Source organism: Bos indicus x Bos taurus, chromosome 4, assembly GCF_003369695.1.
Source record: "Bos indicus x Bos taurus breed Angus x Brahman F1 hybrid chromosome 4, Bos_hybrid_MaternalHap_v2.0, whole genome shotgun sequence".
Classification (NCBI taxonomy): Eukaryota; Metazoa; Chordata; class Mammalia; order Artiodactyla; family Bovidae; genus Bos; species Bos indicus x Bos taurus.
In genome coordinates this window covers 83190345-83203774 of record NC_040079.1, presented here as the reverse complement: position 1 = coordinate 83203774, position 13430 = coordinate 83190345, and the positions used below count along the sequence as shown (strand labels likewise).

At 34.3% G+C, this 13430-nt stretch overlaps 1 protein-coding gene across 2 annotated transcripts in view; it reads left to right on the top strand.

The window, feature by feature from the left end:
• The window catches only part of SEMA3A (semaphorin 3A), a 549604-nt gene that overhangs the window by 435124 nt on the left and 101050 nt on the right, over positions 1-13430 (top strand). For both annotated transcript variants that reach the window (XM_027539841.1, XM_027539840.1), the window contains exon 7: positions 4824-4917. In XM_027539841.1, coding sequence (XP_027395642.1) covers positions 4824-4917 — 94 coding nt within the window. The remainder of the gene's footprint in view (positions 1-4823; positions 4918-13430) is intronic.

Here is a 13430-nt window from a genome sequence, read left to right as displayed (position 1 = left end):
ATTAATTTTCATTAAATTAAATTGCTACAATAGAGCTCATGGCTATTAGAATTGCACAACAAGGACCTAGAGTCACCTCTTTAAGAGAAGTAAATTCCAAATTAATTTTAGCCACAAATGGATCTCCTTCGGTAAAATATAGTATGCCACAATGTTTCTTGTGAAATCCTCTTATGTCCCTTCATTTCTGAAGCCAGTAGTTTTACCCAGTATTGTTATTGCCTGCGTATTATTGTTAATTAGGATATACACAAAGAAAACTAACAAATTACATCTCCAGGAAGCTCTGAAGACTTCTCCCAGAAAGTAACTTTTGAATTTAGTCTTAACGGAAAGGAAGTTTATGCTGATTTTGAGGTTTATGCATCAAGTTTATGCTGATGATGAGCTGGGAGTAGTTTAGACAGAAATAAGAAAAAACTGGTACAACCAGGGAATACCTGATAATTCATTATAACTGGCAAACAAAGTATCTTTGTAAAAAGCAGGAAAGGCAATTGAGCATTTTGAAAAAATAGAATAGTTGATGTTTTAAAATGATGTTAAAATGGATGCCCAAATATTGGGTTTAAATTTAGATAGCTTCATACCCAACATGGTTATTCTATCACATATATTATTACTTTCTTTCATTTCTTTTCCTTTTTACAAGCATCATTTGTGTTTTAATCATTAACTAAAGCAACTAAAATTGCAGCTTTGTTACTTAAATTTATTACTTGGACAAGATTGGGATTTCAGAAATTTATTGCCATGATGTCACCAATGGTTTATAATTTATAAAACTTTGCATTAGACATTAGCACAGTTATTATTTCCTCTAATGCCTTACCTCACCACAGTCTTAATAACATTCAGGAAATCCAAAAGACAAAGGGGAAAGAGTGGACTTGAAAGCTAAAAATAGTTGCTGAAAACTGATGCAATCATGTAATAAAATATGGTACAGTAACATATGATATATTCATAGTATCTGCTAAAGCAATTAGAATCCATGCAGCTAGATTTCTGTTCGTGTATTACTAAAAATGAAAACTATTTCAGCCCAAGTTAGACATATAAGCTATTCAGTTTTAATTGTATATTGGTCTTAATATTTCTGGTCTTATTACTTTCATATGTGATCTATTTAACACTCTTTAAAACAGAGAATCATTGAATAGCAATCAGGTTTCAAAAAGCCTGCCAAGTACAGCCAGACAGTTGTCTGTGTGTTTTGCTACATATGACAACATAGAATGTACAATTATATTAACAAAGGCTTCTTTTCCAAGGAGTCAATATTTTCACACATTTACTAGGTCTCCTCATAAGATAACAGAAACAGCAGTACTGGTGTCTCTCAACATGAATCACATTAAGTTTATCAGATATATTAAAATACTAGTCTTTTTTTAAATTGAGAAATTTTATACATATTATATTTAATGCTTTGTTTGTCAAAAAGCTTTGAATGGACTCTGGTCTAGCTATAGGAAAAAATAATTTTCAGTGCATTTTGGGAGTCCAAAGTATTAACATATTTTTAAACACAGGTCTTAATTTCCACTGATTAAAATATAGGCAGACATTTCCACTATAGCATGAAAAATATTAATCACTATAGGAAAGAATGATTTTATTTTGGTAACTACAAACAATGAAAAAAATAAATTAATAAATATTTTTCGGGCATTCTAAGTGTTTTATATACATTGTTACAATAAATATTCATAATCAACCCTATGAGATTTTACTATTCTCCTTATAAAAGGAATCTGAATTTCAGAATGGTTTAGGGATTCCCTGAGACCCAGATAATAAAAGGCATGGCCAGGGATAATATCTGATTTCAACAGCTTTAGACTTCATTACTTGGAAAAGGAAATGGCAACCCACTCCAGTATTCTTGCCTGGAGAATCCCCATGAACAGAGGTGGCCGGCAGGCTACAGTCCATGGGGTCGCAAAGAGTCGCACACTACTGAGTGACTATGCAGACTTCACTATTATGTGTAACAGGTATGGATTTTACACTACAAATATTTGTATATAAGAAATATATTTTACTTTACTACTCAGAAATCAAATTATAATTATTCCAAGCCTCCATATCACTAGGCTAGAAAAGAAATTCAGTGTTACCCTTCAGTAGAATCATATAAAAATATAGAATAATTACATGATAGAAACACAGAAATTTGGGGAAGAGTTCCATTTAAAGGAAGAAGGAAGGAAAGGAAAAGGGAGCTGGCTTTGAACACATTACCTGATACCATGGCAAAGTATAGTTTTTCCTCTCTTTAACCATAACTGACATACTTAACCCTTCTCCCTATGAACTCTAATCCTTTAGCTTGTAAATCAAATGTTAAACACGAGGCTGCAAGTACTTCTCATATACCTTGGCATTGTCCTATTATCTTGGACACATGACCCCAGTCATCAGGTGTCTCATATTTTGAGGGATAGCTCCTCTATCATAGTCAGTAAAATAAAATGTCTTATGAGGATAAGAAATTTATATGTATATTTATAACAATATTTTTAGTCACACTGTCACTTCCACCTGCTGCTTCCTCTAACCTTTGAGGATTACTAACAGACAGATTTTAATATTTTCTATCATTGTGGCAGTAGAGTATATATCAGTTACTGAGTATATTTCTTTTGTATTGTTTCCTAATTTTTATTAAAATGAATCTAAATATTTGTTAAACTTCTATGTTTTTTCTTAGTGTATTGCAAGAAATTTCATACCATAATTTTAATATTCAAGTGCCTGTGACAAATGTGTTTTTGTAAATAAGTTTATAATTTGGTGACTTATATAACATTTTAGATAATATTTCTTTTAAGTTCTGCTAGGAAAGGTTGCCCACAATGGTAAAAACTTGTATTAAATTTTCATATTTTTGTTGTTTTAATATGAGCAATATTAATAGAATAAGAATAAATTGTGCCTTTTTATTTTGCTGCTTTAAAAATGTTTTATTCCAGTTCTTTAATCATCACAATAAGCATTTGAGATTAAATATCCTTATCAACATTAACTTTTAGAAACCTAAGGTTCAGAGATATTGGTTGACCATCAAAGAACAAAAGCTCACCTCGCTGGCCCAACTGGGCCTGTCTCCTAACTCACTGCCATTCCTACTGTGTGTACGCATGCATACTCAGTTGCTCAGTTGTATCTGACTCTTTGTGACCCCATGGACTGTATATAGCCTGGCAGGCTCCTCTGTCTATGGGATTTCTCAGGCAAGAATACTGGAGTGGGTTGCCATTTCCTTCCACAACTTAAAGCAGTTCTGAGAAATCCCATAAAATTTTCACATTGTAAATTTTAGAACTCAGCTAAAGAACCAACCAGTGGGCTTCCCTGGTGGCTCAGTGATGTAGAATCCACCTGCCAATACAGGAGACGAGTTCAATTCCTGGGTCAGGAAGATCCCCTGGAGAAGAAAATGGCAACCTATTCTTGGCTGGGGGAACCAATGTACAGAGGAAACTGGCAGACTACAGTCCATGGGGCTGCAGAAGAGTCAGATGGGACTTAGTGACTAAACAACAAGGAACAGTCATTGCTAGGGGATAGCTATTTATCAAGTACAGTGTAAGGAATGCATAGATATGGTAATTCTCACACTTAGAGTAATAAAAATGGAGAATACTTTTGGCTTACTTCCTTTTTCACTCTTCTTCCCTAATTCAAATGAGTTTTAAGAGTCATAATTTGAAACTCTGCCATTAGCTCCATCAGAAATATTAAATGTTAAATAAAGTGATGTGTATTGGCTATAAAACGAACACCATTTATTATTCTAAGAATATAGAAAATGCTTTTATGTGAACAGTAGAGAAATTGCCAAAAAAGCTATCTTATTTCAGTCTGTAGACAAGTTAATGTGCTACTGGAAAATGCATACATATTCTGACCTAATTAATTTCCAGAGCATTTATTTGCTTCTGAAAAGAGTGCTCAGAAAGCCCCCCAATTAATTCCACTGTCATACAGAAGTCTCACATTCTGAGGACAGGGTCTTAGGCCTAAGTTAGTTTGTTACCTCATTATTAAGGCTTTTGTTGTAGTGCTTTCTGGCATACTTCCTACCATAGTCAAATGTTCGCTTCAATTTCTGGGTGCGTGAGCCTCAACTGAGCAGACTTCCTTGTGATAAAATCTGTCACCTTGTGCTTATTGTCCTAAGGACACTATCTCCAGGCATACCTGTCTTAATAAATAATTTTATATTTCTGACTTAGAGAAATTGATAAGGATAGTTTCAGGTACCTTCTACCTTCCAAGGTGACTAATTTAAAAATGCTTGAGAAGCTTGTAAGCATAAAGTTTTAGGAATGACAGAGTGGAGAATGTGGCTGCTATGACTACTTCCTTCTGGAAAGTACATACAGAAATGTGAGATAGTGTATCTTGTTACAGACATCTAATATAGTGAGTTGCTGTGTTTCCTCTATGTGAAGGAAGTAAAGGAGTCATTTTGTCTAAATTTAACATTCTTTCAAGAGCCATTAGGGTAGCTCTTGGCATACTTACGTGATAAAATGATCACTCTACTCTTGTCACATCATGCTTTGTCCTTTAGGATTGATGATATACTTACTTGCAACATGGTAAATGCCACTAAAAATCACCAAGCTAAATAGACATTTGTCTAATAATATCTAGTTTTTACCCCACTTAAGTTATTTTGCCATCTCTAAAGATTACACAAATAATAATATACCTTGATAGTGCAGAAGAATGCTCAAACTCTCTATGATTAACTGGCATGTTAAAATGATTTTATTATAAATAAACTGAATTCTTTTTCTTTTCTACAGGACAACATTTTTAAGCTGCAAGACTCACATTTTGAAAATGGCCGTGGGAAGAGCCCATATGACCCTAAACTGCTGACAGCATCTCTTTTAATAGGTACTTAATCAGCAATCAATTAAACAGTAAATTTTCTGTAGATAATGGTCAGATTTCATGTTCCTTCTTATATATCAACATTTTCCTTTATTAATCATAAAATATTCAGAGTATGTCAGTTGAGATATTTTTACATATTTTGAAAATGAATAAGAAATACTAAACGCTGCTTTGATTTTTGTACTATCTAGTCTATGATTCTTTTTAATCAAAATGATTTAATAGTATCTTTAAAACTGACTGCTCAATCACATGTATCCCCACGATTGTTGTTTAGTTACTAAGTCGCGTTTGACTCTTTGCGACCCTTTGGACCGTAGCCCAGCAGGCTCCTCTGTTCATGGGATTTCCCTGGCAAGAATACTGCAGTGGTTGCCATTTCTTTCTCCAGAGGATCTTCCGGATCCGGGGACTGAACCTGTGTCTCCTGCATTGGCAGGCCAATTCTTTAGTGCTGAGCCACCAGGGAAGCCCCGTATCTCCACTAGACATTTACAGATTTTGTGTTGTAAAAATATGGTTTTGATTTTCTTTATTTGAAAGAGATGTTTCAAAGGGGGAATTTTGACAAGTCAGAAAGAAAGATTGAGATTCATTCTCTATTGTTAATTGTAGTCCCAAGATTTGTAGCACTTTTAACACTTGGATAACTTAATCAGCACAATACAACTAAATGGTAATACAATTGATAGATTCCCCCTTATGTTACTTTGATTTGACTAAGTTCTTGTGTGTTCATCTTTTTTGATTTTAGGGCTTTTCTCTCTTCCTTTTTCTTAAATCAAAACATTGTATGTATTTCCTGTATACTTTTCTTTGACCTCTTCCTTTCTAATTTTATTCTTTTCTTTTTTCCTTAAATATTGCAGATAAGTGGTGAATGTTTAGCCATAGTTCAAAAGGATAGAATTAGAAAGATAGAAGTAGAAAAAGGAAAAAGTTTTAGTTTGTATTGAAAGAGAATTTTTCCACATTCTTTTTACCACTCTGTACTGGGATTAAATAATACACAAAAAGTGTATCATCATTAAACAATTTTTTTCTTTTTTTCTCTTTTAATTGTTGAGTATGCCAGCAACCTGAAACACAGAAGATTATGTTTTTAAATAATCATGTAGAAATTATGTAACTTTTTGTTTCCTTTTCTTTTTTTTATGAAATATAGAAATTATTTGCTAACACAACAATAATAGTAAAACTTTTCAGGTATAAACTTTCTATTTGAATTTTGAATAATACATCTAAATTTTTAAAAGGTAAATTTAGGATATTATTTGTTGTATCAGATCAGATCAGATCAGTAGCTCAGTCGTGTCCGACTCTTTGCGACCCCATGAATCGCAGCACACCAGGCCTCCCTGTCCATCACCAACTCCCGGAGTTAGTAGGTCCATAAAATTTTCCCTCTTTTTCTTTTAAAAGATAACCTTTTTCCTCTGTTCAACAAAATAAGACTCTGGTCATACCGTCTACAGCATTAACTATGAAAATATATTTTTTCAGTATTCTCTAGTGTTTATCATCCTTTCACTGATCCCTTTTTTATTAAGAATAAAACCCTTACAGTATGAGTTATCTCTTCTACTGCTTTCGAAATGCAGACAATTTCAGTCCATTTGCTCCATTTATGGAGCACTTTAACAGAAGTTTAAGACCTAAAGGAATGCAGCAGATGTAACACACTCATAATTTCCTTTTCACAGATGGCCTAGTGATTATGTGTGAATAACTTCCTTAAGTACACACACAGAAATTTGAAAAGTGTCTTAAACAAAGGAGAGGCATCCTATTTTGTTTGAACTTGTAGCCTATACTTGTTTAAATTGCACACTGAAAGCAAAGAAAGAGAGAAATTTCTCATAAAGCAGTATATAAAATTGTACCTAGAACAGCTTTAATTTGTGGCATGTTTCTCAGTAGGGATCTTCTTGATTATTTATTTTACTATTCCACTGAGTAAGGATGATGACAAGTAAGTATTACATAGTTCATATGGTAGGCAACCACACAGTGTCCACGAAGAATGTGAAACGCCACAGTTTTGGTATTATATTAGAACTTCTTTGAAAAAGTTGAATGGGTTTGTGAAAAAGAAGAGAGAGTGACGGAAGTTGCATGAATCATGAAGAGCAGGTATGACTAAAAAGAGAAGCAGCTTTTAAACGGAAGCCCAGATCTGACCTAGCCAGTGCTGTACAGTGACTGAATAATTTTCGGAGATATTTACTGCCTATTGACAAAGAAGATGATTCAAGCCAATGTAAGTTAATTTCTGAATCAGTTGAATAGCAGGATGCAGAAAAATGAGCAGGGCATACGATACATAGTAAAATCCCTCAAAATATTTGCAGCACCGTGTTAATTCAAAAGCTGTGATTTCCTTTATTGAGTTTATTTGCTTCTTTTAAAACTATGCTATAAATTTTTCCTCTAACAGTAAATTTAATTCTCCTTGTTGGGTTCCTCTTGGCATTTTTATTTTGCTGCTTTAAAAATATTGTTTAGTAATTTAATGGAGTTGTTTTAACATAAATATTTTCTACAACACTTCCCAAACTTTTACATAAAAGTCATTGAAATATACAGATTGTACAATGTACATTTAAAAAATGGTTTGGGGGAAAGCTTTGCAGCCAAAAGATTTTAAATATGCTCTTCTCATTTTTGCACACAGAAGAAATTTTTGAGGTGGTTCCAGGATGCTTCTTTCCCCAATACTGGGAATAAAAATTGTACATTTAGCTCAAAACACTTATAAACTGGCTAGATGGATCTTAATAGCAGATATTTTTATATCCCCAATCTTTCTTTTAAGCAGTTTTAACCTGTTGTAAGCTTTAGAACCAGATGACTACTTAAAAACTTTGGTTTATGAAATCTGTAAGAGTTTAATATAACCTTTTTCCAAATTGCCTTGCGTTTTAAGCTGATAACTATAGAAAATATGAATTTTTCCTGAGCAATGCATAGTTACCCATACAAAGCTACCCCAGTCCTATAATATATCCCAAAGTTTTCAAATCACTTTAGAAAAGTAAATTTTTCAAATCTACTTTAACAAAGGGTTCTCCAGGTGACTCAGTGGTAATGAATCCTCCTTCCAATGCAGGAGATGTGGGTTCGATCCCTGGGTTGGGAAGATCTCCTGGAAAAGGGAATGGCTACGTATTCCATTATTCTTGCCTTGAGAGTTCTAGGACAGAGGAGCCTGGTAGGCTACAATCCATGGGGTCTGAAAGAGTAGAACATGACTGAACAGCTAAAATACATAGATGCACACACACACACACACTTTCAAGATATGAAAGGAACAGTCAACTTGAAAGCAGTTTTATGTTTCGGAAATCTTCATCAGTCATTCCATCATTAACAGATATTATGAGGACCAGCTTCAAGTGTTTGGGACTTTTACGAATGGTTTATTTCCCTAAGCTAGCATTCTGCCATGCCTCAGGAAAAAACATAATTTGACATTAGACTATTCTCTCACTTGGTATTAAACGAGGTACTCCCCAAATTAATTAACTAAAATTGAGAAAATTATTTGAAGTCTCTGTTTCTTTGTATAAAATGGCATGGCCATGCAAGTTCCACTAGTTTATTGTAAGATTTAAATAAGACAATGTAATAGCATACTACATTTGGGTATGTACATATTTCTGGCATATAAATGTAGGTAGAAACTAAAAAAAAACGGAACTAGTAATAGTGGTTGCCTGTTGGGATAGATTTTATATTTTTAAGTTTATAGCATTTACATTTATAACTATTTAAAGAATGATGTTAATTTTTAAAGGACAATATGAGTAACAAAGCCAGTATATTCATTGGTATAGAAAAGGTGCTTAATAAATGTGAAAATGTAAAAGTATTCCCATACCCTTTCACTTTCAAGAAGTAGATTTCATCCATGCCATGTGGTATGGGTGTGTATGTGTGTGCGTGAGTGTGTGTGTAAGAAGAGAGACAGACATTTTTTCCTGCCTCTGTTTCTAATTACTCTGCTATTCTGTAAGTAGAATTTGCTTAAGGTGTTAACAACATAATGACTTGGTCTTTAGTTTTGTTTGATTTTTGCTCACATCCATGTCACACTTTACACCTGTGTTAGTAATGCTGTTATTTCATCAGGAAAATTTTTTTTTTCCACCTTCTGTTTCTTCTCACCACACCCTTCTTAGGAATTGTAATCCAATACATTACCTGATCTAAGCCACATTTTTACTTCATTTTGAGCTGTGAACACAAAATACAGAGTACACATGAACTTTTGTTTTTTAACACTGCTTCTCAGGTAACGCTGCCATGGTGGGAATACAGTTCACTAAACTTTTTGTTCATCTCAGAAAGAATGCTTTATTTAGAGATAGGTAAGAAAGCTTACAGTTCAGAAAGAATGGCATATACTCAAATAGCAACTTTCATATTTGAAAATTTCTAGCAAGTTATTTATATCCATAAGCAGTAATTTATCTTAGTCTGATATATCTTTTGAGATATCTAATTGTCTATATGGTATTTTTGTAGAAAAACTTAAAAATTTTTTTTGGACAGAGTATCCACAACCACTTTTGTAATGTGTATCAAAATTCCTTGCATGTATTATTCTACCATCAATTTAATAAAATTGGACAAATATATTTTCTTTCAGTAGTAATTTAGTATATTTGGAAAACCCAAAAGTATGTATCTTAGCCATAATGCAATTTGAACCATTGTAGGCTAACTTATATTTAAGGTCATAAAATTGAAAAATTACACATATATTTTGATAACTTAATAGATGACATCAAACATACAAAAAAAGCTTGCCAAATGGGCTTTTTAAATTAAAAAGTAAAACAAACATATTGTTTTCCAAATATAAGCCAGCTAAGGTATAGTAGATTTATTCAACTCAGATATTTTGTTAGATCATTTCAGATAGCTGGAGAGTATAATGTCTTTAATATAAGGTGGTAATACACAGTTACATTAAATGAAATATACTCTGAGCTGATATATATCTTCTTAAAGAGAATGCAAGAGTATGATATGCTACCACCTATACACTTGGGCCAGATAACAAAGCGGGATTTGTTCCCCTTTGTTCCCCAAGGATGAAGAATCCACATTGATACGAATCCTATAGACCTCTGAGCAGAAAATCTGATCTAAGGCCTGGTGTTAAGGAATAGTTACTGACACTAAGCACTGACAGTATTAGAATGTGCCCTCATGGCCACCTAATCATCTGGTGACCTCCAGCTCTAGCATATTACGCTGACTCAAAAATAGTGTTTGAGTGGGAGGTAACTTCCTATGACTGGAGGCAACTGGTGCTTTAGCTGCAACCGTTCTTTGGTTTCTAAGTCAACTCTTCATAAATTATATTCTCGATAATAAATTAAGCTCTTCTACTGATGAACCCTCTACATTCTCTAAGGAGCCTACTTATCTCTTGTCAAAAGAGAAATAAAATCAGTCTTTCTGCCTTTGCACTCATATTTTTTGCCTTCCTTATGTGGGAATAGATGAAAAGATAATCATGATTGTTAACAAAGCTAAAGAAATGAATATGAGAAACAAACACCTGTCATATTCAAATAATATATATTTGGTTGTAGTTTTTGTTATTTCATCTCTCTGGAATAGAGTTTACATATAATAGCAATCATAATTATGAATTTTACTCACATTGAAAAAGCTAAATGAAAAAAAAGATTAACTCATGATATTCTTTACTCTTCCATTTCTGATTACACCTCTTATTAGGCATGGTCTGACAAATCTCTGACATATAATCACTCAGTTTTCACCTTTTGGTTGTTCTATTTTCACCTTTCCTTATTTTCATTACCTCACATACGGTTGAGAGGGCAATGAGGTTCAACGAACGATTTAATGCTTTTGATTTTTTAAGGTAAAGAGGACACAGACCTTCATGTGAAAGGTGTTCCAACATGAAAATGTTTGAAATTGACTTGAACATTTGAGGTTGCTTTCACAATACACTTTAAATTAACATTCTTTTATTCATATAGATAAAAAATCACCTGAAGTTTAAAAATTCATCACATCTGTCAGTTATTTATAAAAAGATTAAGTGTCAACCTTAACTAAAGTGTTAAGCTTACTGCATATAGGTTATATTAAGTAGACCATCTACATTAAAATATTGCACAGTATGTTTGAAACTTGTAAATAGCTTGGTAATAGTGTTTCTGTACTTTTCAAAAAGGATTATTTCTTTATGGGCAGATAAAAAATTATTGCAGTATATTATTTTGAGAGCAAGTCAGTTTTGAACTTCATTTAATTAAGTAAAAAGAAGACAAGATGTTTTTGAATCCCAAAGATACCACAATATGCAATATGTCAATTTATGATGTCCCATGAGTACTGTTCATAGAGTTGGTGAATTTTACTTAATATATTGTCAGACCATCACTTTGACTTGATTCACAACAGTTCAGAATAAGTGATAAATTTTTAAAAACTCAGTCTCTAAGAGGAACTATCTCTTTGTTAATATTTAAAGTCATAACTTACAGTTACTCAGTGATTCTGTCCGTGTAGCTGTCCTGTACTGCTTTGGACATTTTCCAAAGCCTGGTGCATTCAAACACATCAAAGAACCAGAGGTTCTACCAGAGGAATTAATTTACTTTAAGCTCAGTCATGTCCAACTCTTTGTGATCCCATGGTCTATAGCCCACCAGGCTCATCTGTCCATGAAATTCTCCATGCGAGAATACTGGAGTAGGTTGCCATTCCTATTTCCAGCTGATCTTCCCAATCTAGGGTAGAACCCGGGTCTTCTGAATTGCTGGCAGATTCTTCACTGTCTGAGCCACCAGGGAAGCCAAATTTAGTGTGGACCCCTGAAAATGTCCATTTTCGTTTCAAAGACATTTATTTTCAAGTAATAATTCTAGGTGTGAACTAAGGATATCACATAAAAGATTAGATAATAAGACTTTGCAAAAGGTATTGATAACTGAAGATGTACAGAAAGTTTCTGATTGATATATACAAAAGTCCTTTGGAAATTAGTGGTATACCAATGTTTAACTTATAATTTGTGTATGCGTACACACAATTGCACTTACCTTACATGCTAGTAAAGTAATGCTCAAAATTCTCCAAGCCAGGCTTCAGCAATACATGAACCGTGAACTTCCAGATGTTCAAGCTGGCTTTAAAAAGGCAGAGGAACCAGAGATCAAATTTCCAACGTCCTCTGGATCATGAAAAAGCAAGAGAGTTCCAGAAAAACATCTATTTCTGCTTTCCTGACTATGCCAAAGCATTTGACTGTGTGGATCACAATACACTGTGGAAAATTCTGAAAGAGATGGAAATACCAGACCACCTGACCTGCCTCTTGAGAAACCTATATGCAGGTCAGGAAGCAACAGTTAGAACTGGACATGGAACAACAGACTGGTTCCAAATAGGAAAAGGAGTACGTCAAGGCTGTATATTGTCACCCTGCTTATTTAACTTATATGCAGAGTACATCATGAGAAATTCTGGGCTGGAAGAAGCACAAGCTGGAATCAAGATTGCTGGGAGAAATATCAATAACCTCAGATATGCAGATGACACCACTCTTATGGCAGAAAGTGAAGAGGAACTCAAAAGCCTCTTGATGAAAGTGAAAGAGGAGAGTGAAAAAGTTGGCTTAAAGCTCAACATTTAGAAAACTAAGATCATGGCATCCGGTCCCATCACTTCATGTCAAATAGATGGGAAACAGTGGAAACAGTGTCAGACTTTATCTTTTTGGGCTCCAAAATCACTGCAGATGGTGACTGCAGCCGTGAAATTAAAAGACGTTTACTCCTTGGAAGAAAAGTTATGACCAACCTAGATAGCATATTGAAAAGCAGAGACATTACTTTGCCAACAAAGGTCCGTCTAGTCAAGGTTATGGTTTTTCCAGTGGTCGTGTATGGATGTGAGAGTTGGACTGTGAAGAAAGCTGAGTGCCGAAGAATTGATGCTTTTGAACTGTGGTGTTGGAGAAGACTCGAGAGTCCCTTGGACTGCAAGGAGATCCAACCAGTCCATTTTAAAGGAGAGCAGCCCTGGGTGTTCTTTGGAAGGAGTGATGCTAAAGCTGAAACTCCAGTACTTTGGCCACCTCATGCGAAGAGTTGACTCATTGGAAAAGACTCTGATGCTGGGAGGGATTGGGGGCAGGAGGAGAAGGGGACGACAGAGGTGAGATGGCTGGATGGCATCACTGACTCGATGGATGCGAGTCTGAATGAACTCCGGGAGTTGGTGATGGACCGGGAGGCCTGGCGTGCTGCGATTCATGGGGTTGCAAAGAGTCGGACACGACTGAGCGACTAAAGTGAACTGAACTGACTTTGTTTTCTGAGTATTTCTCAAGTCAGTGATTTAGAAACATTAACCTGTCCAAATAATCAACAAGATAATATTAGTTTTTATTGTCATTATGGTAGATTATTTGGATATAATATTTATGGTTTTTCTGTTGATAATTTACATAAGCAAGCAGG